Source organism: Lepidothrix coronata, unplaced genomic scaffold (genome assembly GCF_001604755.1).
Source record: "Lepidothrix coronata isolate B3197 unplaced genomic scaffold, Lepidothrix_coronata-1.0 Scaffold24, whole genome shotgun sequence".
Taxonomy (NCBI): domain Eukaryota; kingdom Metazoa; phylum Chordata; class Aves; order Passeriformes; family Pipridae; genus Lepidothrix; species Lepidothrix coronata.
The window spans coordinates 1,789,824-1,811,315 of record NW_016690204.1 but is presented as its reverse complement, the minus strand read 5'-3'; the positions used below and the strand labels follow the sequence as shown (position 1 = coordinate 1,811,315).

Here is a 21,492-nt window from a genome sequence, read left to right as displayed (position 1 = left end):
GAAGGAGACCTGCTGCTGTTGGGTTTGTCTTCTGCTGGAGTTTCTGAGCTTGGTTTTGAGATGTAGCAGCCAGGAGCCTGCCTGAGAGACATGTCAGGGCTGTGGGGCACTGGCACTCAGTGCTGTTTGGCCAGTAAAAGGTAGAGCAGAGGACAACAATCTAGATTTTCTCTCTGTTCTTGGGCTTGAACAAGGAGGCTTCTCTGATAGGTTTTCCTTTGGTTGAAGGCAAAGCCCCCATCCCTTGGTTCCCTCCTGTATTCTTTAGTGCAGGAGCATGTTACAGTGATGTCCCGTGCCTGCTGTTCCCAGCTGGAAAGGATGGACCTGTTGTCTGTGGGCTTTTGGCCTTGGCTTGGTGGGCTCCAGCCTGGAGCAGAAGGTGCTGCAGGTGCAGGTGCCTTTGGAGCAAAGGGCTCCCTGTCCCATGTGGGAGCTGAATCCCTCCCTCTGTTTTTACTTTTCCAAAATTCCCTCTTCAGATTTGTGACTCTTGTGTCTTGATAACCTGGATGCATTTGGGGCTGTCCTGTTCAGGAGCAGGAGCTGGACTTCAGTGATTCTTGTGGGTCCCTTCCCACTCTGGATATTCCATGATTTTATATGATTTTTGTCACACAAATTGTTTCTGGCAAAGGGACTCCCGACCTCCTCTGTATTTGCATGCAAATATATCCATCTATCTGCTTCTCTCTGTATATATCTCTCTATATATCTTTGGTTTGTATAGTCTTTAATACATCATTTTGGCCTTATTATTTCTTGATAAAAGGCTCAGGTTTTCCTTTGGAGTTTCCTAATGATAAACTGGATGTTGGGCAGCTGGTTATAGAATCATGGAATGGTTTGGGTTGGAACTTAAAGCTCATCCAGTCCCAGCCCCTGCCATGGGCAGGGACACCTTCCACCAGCCCAGGTTGCTCCAAGCCCCGTCCAACCTGGCCTTGGGCACTTCCAGGGATGGGGCAGCCACAGCTTCTCTGGGCAATGTTGAATATTAGATTATTTTTCATTTTTGAAAGATAGTTACAAAACCCAGTAATAGCTGGGGAGAAGTGGGACAGGAAGGCAGGCAGAGAGATGGGTTTCCATTTTCTTTATCTGGTACAAGGTCACAAATGTGCTTTTTAACACTGGACTGAGCAGTGTGGAGGCTGTGACAGGCAAAGGCTTTCACTTTTTGCTCCTCAGACCTGCGTCAAGGGACCATCTTCCCTGAGATTCCGAGCAGGGATATTTTCTAAGGGCTAATTTAACACAGATGGGCTCTGTCAGTGCTGCAAGCTATTCTGGGCAAGAATACCAACAAGCTGGGCGTGTGCCCCGCTGGGATGAAATACTTCTGCTGCTGGGCCAGCCTTCCCTTGAAACGACAAGGTGACCCAAAGGGAAAAGGTGATGAGTCCTGAAATCTCCTTTTCCAAAATATCTGAATGGATTTTTGTACCGAATTCAGGGTACTCATCTGAAGAACAGCTCTGTCGATCTCTACGTTTATTATGCCGGGGAAGAATTATCCTTGTTGTCTTGGAGACGTGATTCCAAATCATTTCCAGCCTGCCAGGATTTCGTGGAGGCTCAGCAAACGAGAACATGGTCGAGAAATACCCACTCAGCCCAGTGAGGGTAAAAATAAATTGGAGTCTCGGAGGGGTTTTTTGTTCTCCTTTAGCTGAGCCCTGAGCTCCCAACGTGCATTTTCTCCCACATGTCCTGCAGTGCTGTACCTTGGAAAGCTGGAGGGGATTCAGGGAAGGGGGGATGTGAGAAGCCATTGTACAAAGCATCCTGCTGGGAGCAGCAAAGGAGTGTTTTTCACTGGAGGTCTGGGAGAAGAGGGAGGGGTGCTCCAGCAGGCCCTTCTTCCTTTGGTGCAGCAGAAAATCACTAAAGCAGAAGACAGAATAAATGACCTTTCCCAATATATATTTATTCCATCTTGCTTGGATTTACCTTGGAAGAGACGAGGGGGGAAAAGCACCTTTCAAAGTGACGACATCGCTTTTCCTCTGAGGAGACCTCCTGCCCCACCAAAAAGCAGTTTGTACTCTCAGGTGTCCCTGTGTCAGAGCTGGGAAGATGCTGCCCAGCAAACGCTCAGTTCTGACACTGCTGCTGGGACCACCAGGCAGTTCAACAGAAGAGCTTCTTTCTCAGCCCCAAAACACAGGTGGGGGTCTCCAGGTACTGGGTGAGCCCCTCTTCCTGTGGGCCATGGGGGGAAGGAGCACTGCTGGGTTTTCTCCTCTCGTGTCACATCAGAGGAAGTTTAAAGGTGAGCTGAAGGAGAGGGGCAGTTGTGGTTACTGGATCTGAGTGTTGTCTGTGGTCCCTCTTAAACAGCCCAAAATTCCAGTGGCTGGAGTTCTTGGCTCTTACAAGTACTGGGGTCTTGACAGAGAGCTTTTCTCCCAAATGTTTGTTCAAACAAGTGTAAACAAGTGCTTCAAGCAGCTTGCATGAAAACACCCTCTCTTTGTTAATAAGGTTGCTCTTCTTGGTGACTCATTCCCTCTTCTGGTGGTTGTCGTCAGGGACAGCTCAGCGTCCACGGAAAACCCTGAGAACCCAGAATTGGTGTCTTTCAGCCATTGTTTGCTCTACAAACAGAACCACCAACACTTGCTTCCTCCAGTAGGGGCGTAAAAGCCTCTTGAAGGAGACAAGGTGTGAACTTGGGACCTTTGTAGTGTTGGATACTCCCACAGTTCAGCCACTGATGTGGATCTGGATGTGGCACAGAACTCCTGGCTCTTGTTGCACCGTTCCAGGTCTGTCCAGCAGACAGGTCTGTCTGTCAGACTGTTTTCAAAGAGGATTTCTGGTCCGTGGCTCCAGTGAGACAGCAGCTCCTGCAGCCACGTGGCTCCTTGTGCCTCCAGCTGGGCTTGCAGGGGGCTCATCACAATTCCTGCAGCTCCACTGTCACACGTGCAAGAGGAGCCTCATGCCCTGTGTGTCCACTGGGAGCAGGGAGAGCATCACCTGGCTGGGGTTACCTGCCTGCAGCCCCAGCAGTGTGTTCTTCCCTATCCCGGTTGGAAGTATGGTGGTTGCAGGATGATGAGCTCACTGCTCGTGCTGCTGCTGGGAAACATCACCAAAAAGGAATGACAGCCTTTTTGCTTTGGAAGAGCCATGTGAAGGGGGCTTGGAGTTCGTCCATCCAGGCACCTGAGCCCTGTTCTCCCCCAGGCTGGGCTGCTGACTAACCGGAAGGTGGGAGTTCTTCTTGCCTCCCTTTCATGCTCCTGTGGAGCTTGTGACTCAGTGCTGGGGTACAGGACTTGTTTGCAGTGCTCTGTGGGAGATGAAGGTGAATTTGGAGTTGGCTTTCTTAGAATCCTAGAGTCGTGGAATCATTAAGGTTGGAAAAGACCTTCAAGATCATCAAGACCAACCATCAGCCCAGCAGTACAGTGATTCCCCCTGTGCCTCGCCCTGGGTGAGTGCTCTGTGCCCCTCTGCCCTGCTCCTGGGGCAGGTGAGCCTGCTTGAGCAAGGCAGAATGGGAAGGCTGACTTTCCCAAAAGGAAAACAAGCTACAGAAATGCTGGAATTAGGCTGGGATGGGCACGGGGGTGTATAACCTGAGGTGGGCTGGAGGAGAGGCAGAACCAGTGCGAGGCTGTGCTCCCTAAAGGTTGCCTGGGAGCACCGTAAATATCACCATGAATAGCACAAATAGTGGTTTTTAGCCATGGGAACTCACGTTCTGGGCCAGCAAGGTCAGAAAAGGCTGTTATTGAGATCTCCATCCATAAATCCTGCGGGTGTGTGGTGCTGTGCCGTGCCTTGTGCAGGGCTGTTGCCATCTGCTGGGCAGCCACAGCGGTTCCTCCGGGAAGCAGCCAGGAAAACACCTCCTGCACAGCCACAAGAGGGGAATTTGGCTTTCTCTGGAAGCCTTCACCACCCCCAGGCACATCCCCTTTGTCTCCACATCCAGCAGTGAGTCCTACAGTGCGGTGGGAGTGGATCTGGGGGGTAAAATCAGTATTGGTGAGGTCTCACGTGTAGCTGTTGTATTCTGGGAGCTGGGGAAACTCCTGCATTTCCCAGCCTGCCTGTCCACAGGCACAGCTGGAAGAATTCCAGCTCAGAATGTTCTGTGAAATTCTGTGAGGCGGTGAGCAGCAGCTTTCAGGTTAACACACCATCTCTGTGAAACTGTGGCCTCTCTTAAAGCTGGAATTTCTTCCCATGTGGAGCAATTGAATTTAATGCTTCTTTGAGGGCAGAAATCAGTGAGGGAATTGAAAGCCACATTGCTGGATTTCTCCAGCTGCTCAGAACTTCTGCAAAGGGGACTTAGAGACCTGCAGGCTTCAGCTGTGTGTTGGAACACAGATGCTGTTGTGAGAGCACGTGGTGACCACAGCTCAGGTGGGTGGGAGCTGTTCCCAGAGGCATGGGCTGTCATTCCTCATGGATTGTGTTGTGCAAGGAGCCCACGTGGGGTGGTTGTATGAGTCTGCTGTAGGCTGTTGTGGCCCCTCCTGGTAGCCCTGTGGACCTTCTGAGCTCTCCTTTCTTAGGCAGACTCCTGAGAAAGATCTTTGCCTTCCCTAAGGCAGAGACGTGGTGAGCATGGAGCATTTGGAGTGTTTGCTGCCTTGGGAGGGACCTGTTTTGCAATCTTCAGCTTTTTATGTGAGATTTCTTCTCCTCTGCCTCTCCACACCAGTGTTACCACGGGATGTGTGGCTGGTAGAGGCCAACTAGTGTGAAAAGACAGGGTTAAGCTTTGTAACCTCCTCTGAGCTGACTGCGGGGCTCAAAGCACCAGGACAGACCTGGGTTCAGCTCTCCAGCTCTGCCAGGGACTTCCTGGGGTGTTTCCTGACTATCCCAACGCAGGTATGAAGGTCCCACAGCGGTGGTGGGGATGGGGAGATGGAGATGAGAGCTCAGGTTTTCTTTATTGATGCCACTCCCTCATTCTGGACTGGCCTCAACAGGCTTCTGGTCACAGGGCTGGCCCAAAAGCACGGCTGTGTCTGAATGAAAGGTCACAAATCCCTCCCCAGGTTGGCTGCTGGAATTGGTGACAGTTTTGTCCTGAACAGCTGGTGCACTCAAAATCTTGTGGGTGACCAGAACTGTAGGGCTGTGGAGTGTGACAGAGGCAGTTTAATGTCTGTTCATCTGCCTGTCCCTTGGGCAAGCACGTGGAGCCCTGAGCAGTGTCCCCACTGTCTGCAAAACCTTTCTGCTCCTCTGCACAGAGAGACAGACGGAGCTGCTCACCCCAGTCACACGTGGAGCAACGTCACCGTGAGGGAACAGTCTGTGTTATCCTTGTATTCACGGAATCATGGAATGGTTTAGATTGGAAGGACCTTAAAGATCATCCCGTTCCACCCCTGCCAGTCAGGGACACCTTCCACTAGCCCCGGTTTCTCCAAGCCCCATCCAACCTGGCCTTGGACACTTCCAGGGATGGGGCAGCCACAGCTTCTCTGGGCAACCTGTGCCAGGGCCTCACCACCCTCCCAGGGAAGAATCTCTTCCCAATATTCCCCTCTGGCAGTGAGAAGCCATTCCCTTGTCCTGTCCCTCCATCCCTTGTCCCAGGTCCCTCTCCAGCTCTCCTGGAGCCCCTTTAGGCCCTGGAAGGGGCTCTCAGCTCTCCCTGGAGCCTTCTCTTCTCCAGGTGAACCCCCCCAGCTCTCCCAGCCTGGCTCCAGAGCAGAGGGGCTCCAGCCCTTGGAACATCTCCGTGGTCTCCTCTGGACTCTCTCCAGCAGCTTCATATCCTTCTGATGTTGGACTCCAGACCTGGAGGCAGCTCTGAGGTGGGGTCTCACCTGAGCAGGGAAGAGGGGCAGAATCCCCCCTCCCCTGCTGCCCACACTGTTATTAGACAGAAAAAAGTACCATTATCAAATCACTAAAACTGCTGGACTGAACTCCCAAGTGAGTCTGTGGTGGTTATAACTTGGTAACTAAACACCTGCAAATACCAAGGAGATTTATTTCTTGTGTAGACTCAGTGCTGCGTAGGGGGAAGGATGGGAACATAAATCGGGCACAAACGTTCCTGAAGGCAGGACCTGAGTGCAGGGTTAGGGAGATACATTTCTTTGCTGGTCGGAAAAGATCCTGGTTGAAGTGTTTGCCTTGTACAAAACAGGCTATAAGGAGTTTGGAAAACACAGACCTTGAAGCCTTATCTTGAACTGTAGCAGAGTGTGTTGGACTGGGAAACGTGGGAGCTGGGCCGTGGGACACTGGGCAGGACTGGGAGAGGAGAGGAGAGAGGCCAAAGCTGGAAGCAAAGGTGTCTCAGTAAGAGTTTGGGAAGTCAAATGGGCAGTGGTTGAGGTTTTCTAAAAGCTTTAGTGTAAGGGTGTCTGATTTTGGGCTGTCACAGGGGTTCTTGCTGCACACACAGAGGAGCAGAAGGGCTGTGAGTTGCCCCATTGAGGAGCAGATCCAGGCAGGGCTCAGGGGAGAGCTCGTGTTAAAGCATAACTCTCTGCTGCCCTGCTCGTGAGCAGCAATCCAGGCTGCTTTTGGACTCAGCACAGAAGGTCAACTGGTTATCGAGGTGCAAGACACTTGCAGTCAGTGCTGCTGAGTCGTGGGTTCTGCTCGCAGCTCTGCCCCTCAGGAAGGATGTGGACAAGAGGACAGCAAGGATAACCCGGAGAAAACGTGGTTTGGGAAGGTAATGGAAGGAAATAAGTTTGCTTACGCTGGACAGGCAGGACTGAAGGAGCCTGAGGCTTGAAATATGTGAGGTTCCTGTGGAGAGGGAACAGAAAAACAGACAAAACAACACTTGTGGGTTTGAGCAGTGCATTGCACACCCTGTGCTGCCAAGGCCTTTGCCTCTGTATGCCGAGGGCTGCCACGGGGAAGGGAGGATCCAGTGGATCAGCTCACCATGGGGAAGGGAGGATCCCACGGATCAGCCGTGGCTCTGGCTCTGCTGGGCTTCTCTTTGCAGGGAGCAGCTGCTGGGGTGTGAGTTTGGGCTGCATTGGGGTGTTTGTAAACTCGGTTGGCACCTGTGACCAAGGCGTCAGCCCTTCTTTGGGGTCAATATTGTCATTGCCTACCACAGCTCACCCTCTGAGTCACCCACACAGTGATTATCAGCAGGAAAGTGCTTCTGATCTTCCCCTGCTGAGCAAGCCAAGCATTATTTACCCCTCTATTGGTGGCTATAAGGAAGGAATTTGTCATTTAATGCTTAAATATTCACCAGAAGAACCAGGAAGGCCGAGATAAGCCTCTATAGGTCGTCTTCAGATTTAACCTCTTTATTTGGGGGCGGTTTCACGGGAAAGGGAAGCATGAGCACTTGGAGCAGGGCTGGCCAGGGCGTGGGGCTTTGGAGCCGTGCTTTTATTTTGGAATTCCCACCAGCGAGAGGCTGCGGTCACACGGCAGGGAAGTGTGGCTGAGCTCCCGCTCCTTATCGGGGAGGTCGGGAACAAAAGGCGCTCTGTTGGGACCGGCACACTCGCTCCCTGCCGTCTCCTGGACTTTGCTTCCCTCCTGCCTCCCAGGAGCAGGCGGCAGCTCCCGGCTGGGAGCGCTCCCGGAGCTGGGGTGGACTCAGAGGAGATGTGTCCACAGGTGGGTTTGGGGGCTGACCCGGAATGAGGGGGGATTGGGTTTCTAGAGGGAGGCAGGTCTGTGGCACCGGGGACATGCCCTCAGCCCTGGAGGTGCCCCGAAGGGGCAGGTTGGAATCCATGTGAGTCCTTACGCAGGCAGTGTAGGACAAGGGGGGATGGTTTAAATAAAAGAGAGATACAGATGGGATGTTAGGAAGAAATTCTTCCCTGTGAAGGTGCTGAGGCCCTGGCACAGGTTGCCCAGAGAAGCTGTGGCTGCCCCATCCCTGGAAGTGTCCAAGGCCAGGTTGGACAGGGCTTGGAGCAACCTGGGATAATGGAAGGTGTCCCTGCCCATGGCAGAGGATGGAACAAAATGACCTTTGAGGTCCCTTCCAACCCAAACTATGCCATGATTCTATGATTTCATGATGTAACTTCACAGTCCTCTCTCTCTGCCTGGGTCCTCTCAGGGGAGTTGGACCAGGAGGGACAGTGCCTGCAGGCTTTGGGGGTGCTGAGGACAGTGTGCAAGATGTGGTGTTTTGTGAGCTGTTTTTTGGTTTGGGGTTTCTGAGCTGGGCAGGTGTTTTCCATTTGCCCCAACAGATGCAGGGCAGTTCTGTTGCCCAGCCCTGAGGGGTATAACTGAGTGAAATACTCTCAAACCCCAACTTCAGGGACTGAGTTGTGAAAACTGCCTTTACCCAGGGCTGAGCAGAGGCTCCCTGGCTTCCATGAAAAGCTGACACTGCCTGAATATGTGGGATGAGGCAAATGTTGTGGCCCAGAGCTCAGTGCCATGCTGCCATGTGGGGTGACGTGGTGGCGCAGTGGCTTTTTGGAGGCTGAGCTGTCATGGGGTGTTCCCAGGTCTTGGGGGTGGCTGCATTAATGCAGGCTCACGTGGAACTATAAACACAACTATCTCCCTGGCAGGACAGTGTTCCAAGCCTGGCACTGGCACTGCTGTCCTGGCCACAGGGTGTCCTTGGAGGGTGATTTTTGTAGCTGGCTCCTCTCCCCCCCATCCTGTATACAATCAGAGATGGAGTTCTTCAGAAACAGGCTCACACTGCTGGGAAAACAGAGTTGTTTATCCTTTTCCTCGTCACTCACCTCCCCTCCCAACCTTCCGAGTGTTTGTGGCCGAGGACAGCGGAGCTTTGGGATGTCGGGACAGATCCAGAGACCATGGAAAATGCCTGCAAGGAACCTCCCTGGGAGCCAGACTTTGCTCTCCTCTCCAAGGCAACGCCTTACCAGAGCTTGGGCTGAAGCTTCTGTCCATCACAGATCAAAGCTGAGCCTGGTCCTGCCTGGACCTTGCAGGTGACTCCCAAGAGTCTTGTTTCCTCTCCTCATGCTCCAGCAGCCTTTTTTAAATCCACGTGGGGGTTACAGCACTTTACAAGATCTAATCAAATAGTCTTTACTGCCATGTGTAATCCCACGCCTGCAATAGATGAGCTGCAGCTGGAGAAGGCTCCTAAAGCACTTCATCATCTCACCTGTTCCATCTGGGCACATCATCCCAACGCTGATTTCATCCAGTTATTTCCTTTTAGAAGCAGAAATGCTCACCTGGGCTTCCAGATCCCTGGAGGTTTGCTTTGAATAGGCAGAGATGCTTCCAGGTGGCCCATGTCCTGCTCAGCCAGGGGGAAAATATTTCCCTGGGGAAAATACCTGGTGGAGGAGCTGGATTAGGAGTTGGGAACATCGGTCGAGCCTTGATCCTGTTCTGGTTCGGGGGCTGTGTGTGTGCATCAGTCCCAGTTTTAAGGTCTGAGGTTTGCCTGAAGCATCTGAGGGTATGTTTTATTTGATAAAAACTTAAAATACACTGATATTGGTGACACCAACCCCATTCTGAACATGTTGGAGACATCCCTGGCAAGTTCCCCAGGGTGCTTGTAGCCCAGCCTTGCTGCCCCAAACCCATGAATATCTTTTAAGTGTATGTGGGGGGTTTTTAAGCAGGAAAAAGTGTTTACTCTCTGCCTGCTCCCAGAAAGGCAGATTTGGCTGAAGGAGAGACAGGTTTTTAAAGGGTCGGTGCACAACCAGCTGCTTGTGAGGCTGTAAATAAGAACTGAGGCTGTAAATAAGAACTGTCTGCACCCACACCTTTGCCCAGGGACAGAGACTTGGCTTGGCTTTGCTCTGTCAGGCATTTGGCAATACCTAAACCCCCTTGGTTTGCCTATCTCCTCCTGGCATCTCTTCTTGAGGTTTAGTTACTTATTCTGTGATGAAACATAAAGCAAAGTTCTCCACGCTCATGCTCAGGAGAAGGACTTTGTTTAAAGTTTCAACTGCTGCTTAACTCGCTGGTCACACAGGTTTAACTTTAATAGGGCTCTTGCATTTGAAATCTCATCTAGGATGGTATCACAAGGGAAAAAATAACTTTTAAATAATACATTTGTGCACATCTTTGGTGGGCCTGAAGGGTGGTTGGTGTGCTGTCCTGGTGGCCACTTCTACCCCTAAGGGGTTGCTCCCTCATCCAGCCTGTCCATAATGGTATTTCCCATGATTAAGGTGTTCTGGAACAATGTGATAGATAAATCACAGAATCATGGAATGGTTTGAATTGGAAGGGATCTTAAAGATCATCTCATTCCAACCCCTAACTAGGGTCACAGTTCAGCTCCTGGTTGTGCCTCACGTTGAGGGAGTCAGCAGTAACCACAGCAGGGCAGGTTTTAACCAAATTACTTGTGAATTGGAGTGTTATGGGGCTTTTGCCTTCTTTCAATAGTTGTCTTTACTTTGTGCTCATAATAATACTTCAATGTATACTTAAATTCAAGCTTTTCCAGTGGGGGGGGGGGCTTGTATTTAAAAAAAAAAACACAACAAAAAACCGAACAATCACAGCAGCATTTCTTTTGGAGTCTGCAAGCAAAGTGATTTCCAGTTTGGCATTAAATCTTTTTCAAACAGGCAAAAGGAGGGGAAATCTGCAGGTGGAGATGGCTGCTGTCCCTTCTTGGGCCCTCTCTGTCCCTGAGCCACCCAGGCAGGCCAAGCCTCTGCTTCCCTCCTCGAGCATTAATGGCCTTTCTGGGAAGCACAGCATAAATCCAGTGAAACCCTTAAGCAAGTCCCAGCTTTAGGTATATAAGTGGTTTTGGTGGATTTATGCTTTTTAAAGTGGGTGGGGATTTTAGAGGCTTTGATTTTCCTCTCAAAGGCTGGTGAAAGTCTCTTTCTCCCCCTGTCTTCTCCTGAGGCTGACTTCAGACTCCAGTTCTGTGCAGGTTTATGTCATGTTTAACTTCAGGGTGGTGTCCTGATGACGTGCTGGTGTCCATAAGTCAGGTGGAAACTGAGCCAAGCTTCCAAGAGGAGCTCCTGGCTGTCTCCATCCACCACTGCGCTGAGTGGGCTGAGGAGAGCACTCAGGGAGGAAAGCAGAGATGGACTGGGTCATTTTACTGCTCCCCTGTGGCCTTGTGGAATAGGAACTGCTGTTGAGCAGCTCTGTCTTCATCCCCTTCAAGTTTTCTATCCCTTTTTGGCCCTGGGAGTGTCCAAGGTCGGGTTGGATGGGGCTTGGAGCAACCTGGGCTAGTGAAAGGTGTCCCTGCCCATGGCCGGGGTTGTGACAAGGTGAGCCTTGAGGACACTTCCAACCCAAACCACTCTGATTCTGTCAGTACAGGACTTTGAGACACGTTGTTTTCTCAAAATTCCTTGGGAAAAGCCCTGAAAGCTGCTCTGTGGGCTCTCTGGCCAAGGAAGAGAGGTTTGCTTCAGTTGTGCCCATGTCCAAACTGCTGCTGCTCTGCCCTGCTGCCGTGCTGGAGGGCATCCCATCACAGAGGGATCCCCTTAGGTGAACTTCACATGGAGCAAAAGGCTTTTCATGAGCAGCTCTTTATTTGGAGGCCAGCCAGGAGGGTTCCCATCCCTCTGCCCGACACCTCCAGTGGCAGGGGATTATCTGGAGCTCAGCACCAGCACTGACAGATCCCATATTATTGTTATCCACTGACAGAACCAAAAATAATTTGATTTGTTCTGAGGCGTGCTGGGGAAATCCCCAAATATTGGAAAAGGAGCTGGCACTGTGATGACTTTGAGAGGGGTTTTCTCCTGGTGCTCCCATGGTTCTCCTCCAAACATCGGGATGGTTCTGGGCTCAGAGGGGATTGTCCCTGCCCATGTGTATGAACAGGCAGAACTGAAGGTGAACACCTGCCTGAGGGGCAGAACTGGGAGGAAAACCCAGTTCTCCATTCTCATATCATGGTCTCTTAAAAGCCAAATCCTGTTGCTTTCCTAGAGCCTGCTCAGGTGATGGATTTGAGATGCTGTTCCAGCTGAAATGTGGAGATTTGAGTCCCTGCAAATGAGACTGTGATGAAGATTTATAAACCAGCTTATTTGCTGTTGAGGGATGGAAGGTGTTACCAGACAGGGTGAAAAAAAAGTGCTTTAAGGGCTAACTGGTAGTTTTGAATGGTGGTTTTTGCAGGGAATTCAGATTAATAAGGTGTCCTCTTGGAATAGAGTGGGAGAAAGCAGCGGGGATCGGAACTGCTGAGTCAGCAGTGGGTAATCCATTCCTGCCCTTGCCAAATCCATACTGGCTCACAACAAAAGCCTCCCTCCAACTCTTATTTAGTCTGTATTTCTGTGATCTGCTTTCCAAAGGCTGCAAAGGCTGGGGTGCACCCCGGGGTGCCGACAGAACAGCACCTGGATGCGGGGTGGATCTAGGAGGTTGGATTTCTGTGCTTGGAAATGTAACACAGCCAAGGTTCGCTGCCTCACACGTGTTTTGTCCTGCTCTGCCGTGAATCCACGTAGCTGTAGGATCTTATTTTTTGCCTCCTCTGCTTTCTTTCTGCCAGGCAAATGAGGTGACTGACAGTGCTTACATGGGCTCGGAGAGCACGTACAGCGAGTGCGAAACCTTCACGGATGAGGACACCAGCACACTGGTCCACCACGAGATGCACGACGAGGTGGAGACAGACAGCGCCATCGACTCCACCGTGCACTCGGAATTCACAGACCCCATCGAGGAGCCGGAGCACGGGTGAGTGGGAACAGCAAGGAGCAAACCCACCGTGCGGGGCAGGAAACTGGGAGCAGACGAGGATCGAGGGAGACGCAGCCCGAGGATGTACAATCCAAGTGGGCTGAGACTGTCTTGCTGAAACTTGGTTCGTTTTTTGTGTTTGGAACTTTATGCAAGCCCAAAATAGCTCTCCTTGAAAAATAATGGTAATAATTAGGCTGCACCATGTGTAGGCTGTTTTGGAGCTCGGCCTGGCAATCTCTTTGAGTTAATCGTTGCTTGCCTTGGGAGATCTTCTGTACCCTCATTAGCATCTTTAAACCTCTAAAATAACTTCTCAGTGATCCAAACACCTGAAAGACTCGCAGTTTTTAATCTATCACTTAAACCAGAAACACAACATATAATTTTCAAGTCAGGAGGGGAACTCATCCTATTTTTGTTTTCCCTAAAAACATGCGTGTGCCCTTTGATGTGCAACTGCCTCCTGTAATAACTAGTTTGAAACTTGTGCCTGAAGCACAGAAACGTGAGCTGAGATCTCCTTCCCTGGGTCTGAACCGCTGCTGGCAAAACTGCTCCTGGGCCCACCTCATTTTTAGGGGAAAAGGGGAGTTTAGGGTGAAACTGGGATGCTGGCAGGAGGGAGAGAGAATAACTCCTTTAGAATCATGGAATGGTTTGGGTTGGAAGGGACCTTAAAGCTCATCTTGTCCCACCCCCTGTGCATGGGCAGGGACACCTTCCACTAGACCAGGTTGCTCCAAGCCCCATCCAACCTGGCCTTGGACACTTCCAGGGATGGGGCAGCCACAGCTTCTCTGGGCAACCTGTGCCAGGGCCAACCTGGTTGGTGACCCAAGAGCACCAAAACCTCTGGAATCATCTTTGCTTAAGGTCTGATAAAGTACAGAATTAGCTTTGGCCAAAAACACATCGCCCAGGCTTGGTGCTCTGGGGAGTCCTCACAGTTCCCATTGTTTTTTTGGAGACACCAGGCTTCCCTCCCACCCCTAAATCCATCTGGGAACGCCAGCGATGCAGCGAGCAGCGCTGCCGCGGCCTTGGTGCCGGGGCTGAAAGGGTGCCGTGGATTAGAGCAGAAATGAGATTATCTGGCCTGGCTCTTCTCACCCCAGCGCCTGCAGCTCAGTGACAGTTAATTTGGGACATAATCGGCCGTGAGCTCCCGGGCGGCGAGCGGGGGGACCCGGCGGGGCCATGGCGGCCTGCGTGCGCTCCCGGCCCCTGGCGAGGGTGACGTGCCTTGGATTCACCTGCCTGTAGGTACAAAATGCTTTGCTTGGGAACTCTGATCGTAAGGTGACGTTGTTCTTGGGGCTTCCCAAGTCTGGGCTCCCAGCACAGGAAGGATATAGACCTGCTGGAAAGAGTCCAGAGGAGGCCGTGAAGATGCTCTGAGGGCCGGAGCCCCTCTGCTCTGGAGCCAGGCTGGGAGAGCTGGAGAAGAGAAGGCTCCAGGGAGACCTGAGAGCCCCTTCCAGGGCCTAAAGGGGCTCCAGGAGAGCTGGAGAGGGACTTGGGACAAGGGATGGAGTGATAGGATAAGGAGAATGGCTTCCCACTGCCAGAGGGCAGGGTTAGATGGGATATTGGGAAGAAATTCTTCCCTGTGAGGGTGGTGAGGCCCTGGCACAGGTTGCCCAGAGAAGCTGTGGCTGCCCCTGGATCCCTGGAAGTGTCCAAGGCCAGGTTGGACAGGGCTTGGAACAACCTGGGCTAGTGGAAGGTGTCCCTGCCTGTGGCAGGGGGTGGGATGAGATGGGCTTTAAGGTCCTTCCAACCCAAAACACTCTGGGATTCTGTGATTCACTGCTGTTTCCAGTGTGGGTTTGGGAATGTCAGGTGTCCTTTGGGTGCTCTGTCCAAGCACAGTGGTACCTGTTGCCAGGTGTGTTAATTGTGTGCAAATTCCAGATAGCCAAAAATATAAGGAAAAGCTTCATTTGACTTAAGGATTTGAATGGTTTGAGATGGAAAGCTCTGGAAGTCTGTTCCCAGGGTGTTGAGGGTTGGTTTTGGTGCCATCAAACCCCACACAGGAGGATGCAGAGCTTTTCCAGGGCTGATCCGACCAGTGCAGCTGGTGGGCTGAAGCAGAGCTTCAACATCACTTCTCAGGAGCTCTTGAAGCTCAGCATACCTCAGATGGTTTGAGCTTAAGTGGTTATTTAGGCTTTGTGTAGTAAAGGTTACTTGGACTCTGGATCTTGAAGCTGCTGGAGCCCCCAGAGGTGAATAGGAAATACTGTTTACTGCTCAAAGCATCCCGGGCTGAGGGTTTGCAGGTGCCTGATCAGATCTGCTTCTGTACAGTGCTTGTCAAACCACAGCCCCAGACTTAGAGATCTGGGCTTGGGTTTTGCTTCTGAGTTAACAATTCCACCCCCTACCTTCTATTCCTGGAGAGGTTTCCGCTGGTTTTGGTGGTGGTGTGACTCACCATAGGGATGGATGGGTTCTGGTGGATCTCGCTGTGGAATAAAAAGGACACGAGGAGGATGTGCAGATGCCCACAAGCTGGACTGGATTTATTTGTGGTTAAATAGAGATCTGGAGGGTTGACATGTTTTTATTAGCGGGATAAGGGCAAATCCTTCAGATGGTGCAGGTTTTTGTCATAAATGGCTTATCTGTAATCTTTTCTTCTCTCTGGTTTAGCCCAGCAGTCTGGTCACACCCCCATTTCCCTCTCCGAGCAAGTGGATGGACATGGGGGTGTAGTCTGAGATACCAATTTTTATAATAATGCAATATTTTATTTTTAGCGTTGAATTTTGGAGAGGACTGCAGTGCTGGTCCCCCCCAGCACATTCCTGTGGCTCAGAGCCACATGGATGCTTCCACAGCCTGGTCCTTACAAACACCCCCAGCTTCATTTCAAAACCTTCACAGTCCTGGGCAGGAAAGTCCTCTGGGGATATGCACATCCTGCTGTGGTGGCTTGACTTCGTGGTGAGGCCCTGGCACAGGTTGCCCAGAGAAGCTGTGGCTGCCTCACCCCTGGAAGTGTCCAAGGCCAGGTTGGACAGGGCTTGGAGCAACCTGGGCTAGTGGAAGATATCCCTGCCCATGGAGGGGATGAAACGAGATGAACCATTCCATGATTCTGTGGCTCCGTGCTCTGCATGGGCAAAGGTGCTTTCAGGGATGATGACTTAGTGCTGAGCTGTGTTCCCTGAGAAGTAAGGGACATCCCAGGACTGGTGCTGGGTGTGTTTGGGATTCACACTGAAGCTTAACATGCTCCAGCCTTCTAGATCCGGGGCTAAAAACACATGGAAGAGCATTCTCCACTCCACCATTGTCATGTACAGCATTTACCCAGCAGGAGCAGGGAAAGGGCTCCTTTGTCTTGGGGGGTCTGTCCCTGCTGGGTTTGGCAGCTGCCTAAACCCCCCCTGACACCAATCCCGCCGGGGTTGCATGTTAAACCCCGGATAGGCCCTTGATAGGATTAGGCAGCAACAGGCAGGAGTGAGCCTGGCACACAGGCTGCCCATGGAACTCAGAACATATTTTGGATGTATTTGGGACACACCCAGCTTTTTCTCTGCCATGCTTTTGGTTGGGCAAAGGCTTGTCATCAACCCTGCGAGTCTGAGTGCCCCCAAATCCCAAGTTGCAGCTGCCAGGGCAGTTTGCATGGAAAAAACTTGGTTTATTGGGGAAAAAAATCGCTGCAAACTTCCTGGTGGTGCCTGGGCTGCCCCTCCAGTGCTCAAGGCACAGGGTGAAGGTCTCCTGTTTCTCTGCTGGAATGGGGGGCATGGCTTGGAAAGGGCACGTCCTGAATGTAATTGGAAAGGTGGCTGTGGCACCCACCCTCTAACGTGTTCCCCTCTGTTCCCACAGATCCCACCCACATGACCTGCCCCTGGGCTCGGACCTCAGCCACTCCATCGTCACAGTCATTAGTGGAGAGGAGCACTTTGAGGATTATGGAGAAGGGAATGAAGCAGATTTGTTCTCGGACAGCTTGTGTAATGGGGAAAGCAGCTTTAGCAGCTCCTCGTTCCTCTCTCCCAGGTAACTCAGCCCTGGCACTGTTCCACCAGGTTCAGTTGCTCAGTGCCTTCACTCTGCTTTGTGGGAGAGGGATTTCTTTGGGCTTTGCAAGACAGGGATCCTGGAAAACTTGGGATACTACAGGATAATCAGCTTAAAAATGAAAGAGGAATTCCCTCCCCCAGTGTTTCTTTTCCCTGATTAGTGCCCATCCTCCCCTCCGGTGGCTGAAGCCCAGGAGGAGCTGGAAGAGCAGTCTGTATGTCCATGCATCACATTCCCAGTCCTGTTAGGGGTGTGGCTCCTCACAGAATCTTCCAGGAGAGAAAACCATTGTGCAGCTTTACCCCTGGTGCTGCTGGATGACTTTTCTTTCTCTTCTATACTTGTGTTTTGGGCTTTGATCCCATGCTTGGTTGGATCTGCATGAGCTGTGGCAGCATTCCTTCTCTAGGGATATGTGGACCAACAAGCAGGCTGTAGCTTTCTCTCCTTGCTTTAGAGTCTGAAACCAGGAAAAAGTCCATTTTCCAGCCTGTGCAGGGTGGACTGAGGAGGTGGTGTGATGGTACAAACCCCATCAAGACTTACTTTCTAAGGAAAATAAGTAAAAGCTGGAATATCATCCAATGCTGCAACCCACAGGTCTCCGTGATGACACACTGGGAATGTGGTTTTCCATTGGAAGCACAGGGCAGGAGTGATCCCTGCCAGCCAGACACCTTTGCTGAAGACAAGAACATACTTTTTTCCTTTGGGATGATACATTTGTGCCTTTCTGCAGCAGTGTAAACTTCTCATAACTTTGTTTTTGCTATCTGCCTGTTTTCTCCCGACTTCCCAAAGCCCTTTGGAAAGTTTGGGCAATTCTGGGTACAGGGAATTGCTGCTGTCAAACCTCCCCCCCTGCCCTGTGCTGCAGGTCAGGGCTCATTTCTTCTTGGTGTTTGAAGGTGTTAACTGCAATAGAGTTGCTGTAAAGAATTCCCAACCCATTCCTTCAGGAAACCAGTGCTCCATGCTGGGATACTCTGCAGAGGGAAGGGCACAGTCTCTCTTCCATGCTTGTCCTTTGCACTGTCCAGGAATGCTGAGGAGAGCTGGCTGTACTGGTGCTGTGGCATAGGAAGAATTCTCTGATTAAAAGCCAGCCTTGATGTTCATTTCTTCCTTGAGGATGGGCTTCCAGCCTCTTCCAGAAGGCTCCTGACCAGAAAATATCCAGCTAAAGGACCTTTACAATCAGTTAAACTTTTTCTTTAGTATCAGTCCAAAGCTCCCAGTCTGCCTGAACTCCTGGTGTTCCAGTTTTGCTCTGTCAGGCACCATCTCTCCTCTGTTCTGTCTCTGCAAATCTTATCCCATCTTCCCTGTGCTGGGAGGGGCTTGCTCAGCACATGGCCCGTGGTGGTTTGTGCTGGAGACTCTCTGCTGGCTCTTGCTGGGGAGATAAACCCTGCAAAACTTCCAGGGTCAGGAATGTTTTGCCTTGTGCCTCTCAGGTCTGCCCTCACCTTGGGTTATCATCGCATGTGTGAAGGTCTTTGGCTGATCATTCCATGCAGTTGTGTCTTCTTGACTTAGGACAAAGGGGAGTGACTTCCCACTGCCAGAGGGCAGGGTTAGATGGGATGTTGGGAAGGAATTCTTCCCTGTGAGGGTGGGGAGGCCCTGGCCCAGAGCATCTGTGGCTGCCCCATCCCTGGAAGTGTCCAAGGCCAGGTTGGATGGGGCTTGGAGCAACCTGGTCTAGTGGAAGGTGTCCCTGCCCATGGCAGGGAATGGGACGAGATGGGCTTTAAGGTCCCTTCCCACCCAAACCACTCCATGATTCTGAGCAGCCCTGGTGTGTTTGAACACAGTTAAACCTGAAAGAACCACAGCCTGTAATTTCACTTGTAAAGGGCCACATCTCCACACACCCTTTCCGTGCTACAAGACAAGAGTCTCTGAACAGTAATAACATCAACAGATTTCCCTGCCACGGCTCCGGATTGTCACCAGGGGACTGACACAAACCCCAAGAGCCTTCGGGGAACCCTGTGAGATGTTGAATTTCCCTGCTCAGTCCTTGCATGTGTGTGTTTGTGATCCATCCTCTTGGGTTGCCACCTCTTCCCTGGCACATCCTTGCAGTAGGAAAAGTCTCTTGGCAATGCTTGGTGGGAACTGAAGGGAGAAGCTCCTCACCTGTGCTGTCAGGGAGCACCGATGGCCTGTGGAAGATGAACGTTGCTCCAGGAGGTGGAGGGAGGCAGCAGGAAGGCTCTGTCTCATGGAACTATAGAATATGCTGAGTTGGAAGGGCTCCATCAGGATCACTGAGTGTTGGCTGTGTGCCACAAGGGGTAGGTGGGGACACCCTAGGGCACAGTGGGGCTGAACTCCCACCCACTCAGCGGGCACGGAACCAGCACAGCCAGAGGCCAGGGAGATCTTTACACACCCCAGGAGCTGCCAGGCTGGCCCAGAGGTTCTCCTCCACACCTCTGTTCTTATTTGTGTTAATGCTGGTTAGATTTGGGTTCCCACCTTGCCCAGGGTGCACCAACCTGGGAGGGAAACCTACCCACCAGCACCCAGAAAAGGGCAAATCCCTTCCTCGGGTGTTTCTCAGCTGCTGTCACCTCTTCCCTGCACAAAGTCTGAGAAACTGACGTGTGTCCTGCTGGGAATGGATAATCCCAGGTCCAAACCTGCCCTGGAGGGCAGGGGGAATGGGTTTCAATTTAATTTTTTTTCCAGGAATGCGAAGAGATGAGTAATTTGGCATTGGCTGGTGAACAGTTGCCTGCCTAAGGGGGCTTGGAAATACTGTACAGACAGCACAGACTCAAGGCCTGACCCTGGGGGTGACCCTGACACCCCACTGCCCCTAAAATGGGGCTGAGCCAGGGGACCCCCAGGATGTCCCACACCCTCAGCATCCCCCAGGCCAGGACTTGCTGCTGTGTATCTGTATCCTGGGATTGCCTATCCCTCTCGGATGCCTGTTGGTTTTAAGCTTGCTTGTGTTTGCTCACACCTTTACCTGTCTTTCTGATTGAACTGCTTTGATTTTTCACTATTAACCTTTCTTTGATTCAAGTCCGTGGCTTCCAGAAGTGTATTTTCCTACAGAAAGGATTTGTGGAGTCTATTTGGCCCCAAATTAACACAAACCCTTTGCTGTTCAGAATCCCTCTGTCCTGCCCAGGGCATGTCAGGTGGGGAGGTGACTCACAGCTTTCTCAAGATGTTTAAGTCCCCCCATGTCCTCTTCCCAAAGGCCATTCCCTACAGAAAGGCAGCACTGCTGCTTGGCTTCTCTGAGCTTTATTTTGTAGGAGAGCAGGATTGAACTGCAACTGCCCATTTAATCTTAGCTTAGAAGCACTTTGCTGTGAAAATCTGACACTGTGCATTGCTAACAGTCCACAGCAGCACAGCTGCTCTATCTTTAAAGCATCCCATTGGAAAATGGGCCCCTGCCCTGGGGAGCCTGTTCCAGTGCCCATCCACTCTCTGGGGAAAGAACCTGGTATCCAACCTAAACCCCCCTTAGATTCACCTCTGGCTCACAGCGCCCAGTCCTGCACTTAATTAGGCAAACCAGGACCATTGCTGGAGCCTCCTGAGACAGATTGCCTGGAAAATTGTGTTGAAAAGTAAACTTTGTGGTGATGTAGGTTTGTAGGAAGCACTTACCTCACCTGCCCTGGGCTCTTGGGGATCCCCCACTGGAGCTGACTGGCACAGGGGTTTGGAAGCACAGGCCAAGTTCAGCTCTGGGAGTGATGAAGGTGTTGCCGATTATAAATCTAAAATATTCTAAAAAATAAAAATATATTTTCAGAAGCAATTCTAAATTTTCTACATATTACCATAAGCAACCCCATAGTCACTGCGACTTGGCTTCTAAAATCAAGGTGGGAGTCGACCCGATCTGCCCTGATGTTTCTAATTTGCAAATCTCACGTCTCCCACCGAAAGCTCCCCTGCCCCACCGTACCCTCAGCTTGTGGAAGCCCCGGCTGAAGCTGCTGCCCATGGTTCTGTCCTGCTGAACTGACCCTTGTGATCTCTCTAGCACCAATCCGCTCGCTGCGAAACTGCACAGCATTCTCGCAGATGAAGCTTTTGAGTTTTACTGTAGCCAGTGCCACAAACAAATCAACCGCCTCGAGGATCTTTCCGCTCGCCTGAATGATCTTGAAATGAATAGGTAATTGTGGCCCCTTTCAGTGTTGGGAATGATGTTCTGGGAGGGAAGACTCTCCTTGTCTTGCCCAGCTTTCCCTTTGCTGCGTCGGTCGATTCCTGTGATGGGGGATGAGTTTCACTCAAGGTGAGACTCTGCAGGTGGGAAAGGTGGGGATAATATTAATGAGGGGGAGCAGAAGATGCCTTTAATCCAAGCCACAAAAGCTGGGAGACAAGGAGCGTGTTCCCTTCTTCTCTGGGCAGCCCCATTGCATGTTCTGTGAGTGGTGGGGGCTTCTCCTGGCACTGGAAGCCATGAGCTGGTCACGTACAGTATTTCTGTCACCGAGGAAGGACTGGGAGTTGGAAGCACAGCTGAGCTGCTGGTTCAGCCTGGAAGGGCAGGGCCCAGTCCATCCTCCCACTGCAGCAGTATCCTGAAGGAATCAGCCTGCTCCGTGGGGCTTGGGAGCAGTCAAATCTTGTCTCACCCAGCTTCCCCCACTGCCTGTGCCACCGTGGGCCGGGGAGGCATGACAGACCCCAGGATCTTTGTGTAGGAACTTCATGGCAGACCCCAGGATCTTTGTGTAGGAACTTCATGACAGACCCCAGGATCTTTGTGTAGGAACTTCATGGCAGACCCCAGGATCTTTGTGTAGGAACTTGGTG

The 21,492-nt window shown here is 51.6% G+C and overlaps 1 protein-coding gene across 5 annotated transcripts in view; it reads left to right on the top strand.

Moving 5' to 3' along the window:
* Positions 1–21,492, top strand: part of RAB11FIP3 (RAB11 family interacting protein 3) — a 51,142-nt gene that overhangs the window by 12,239 nt on the left and 17,411 nt on the right. For 2 of the 5 annotated variants that reach the window (XM_017808747.1, XM_017808748.1), the window contains exons 3-5: positions 12,440–12,627; positions 16,486–16,659; positions 20,708–20,842. In XM_017808747.1, the coding sequence (XP_017664236.1) occupies positions 12,440–12,627; positions 16,486–16,659; positions 20,708–20,842 (497 nt within the window). Of the gene's footprint in view, positions 1–6,524; positions 6,674–7,211; positions 7,591–12,439; positions 12,628–16,485; positions 16,660–20,707; positions 20,843–21,492 lie in introns of those variants that run through there. The other 3 variants (XM_017808751.1, XM_017808750.1, XM_017808752.1) reach the window with 3 other exon arrangements.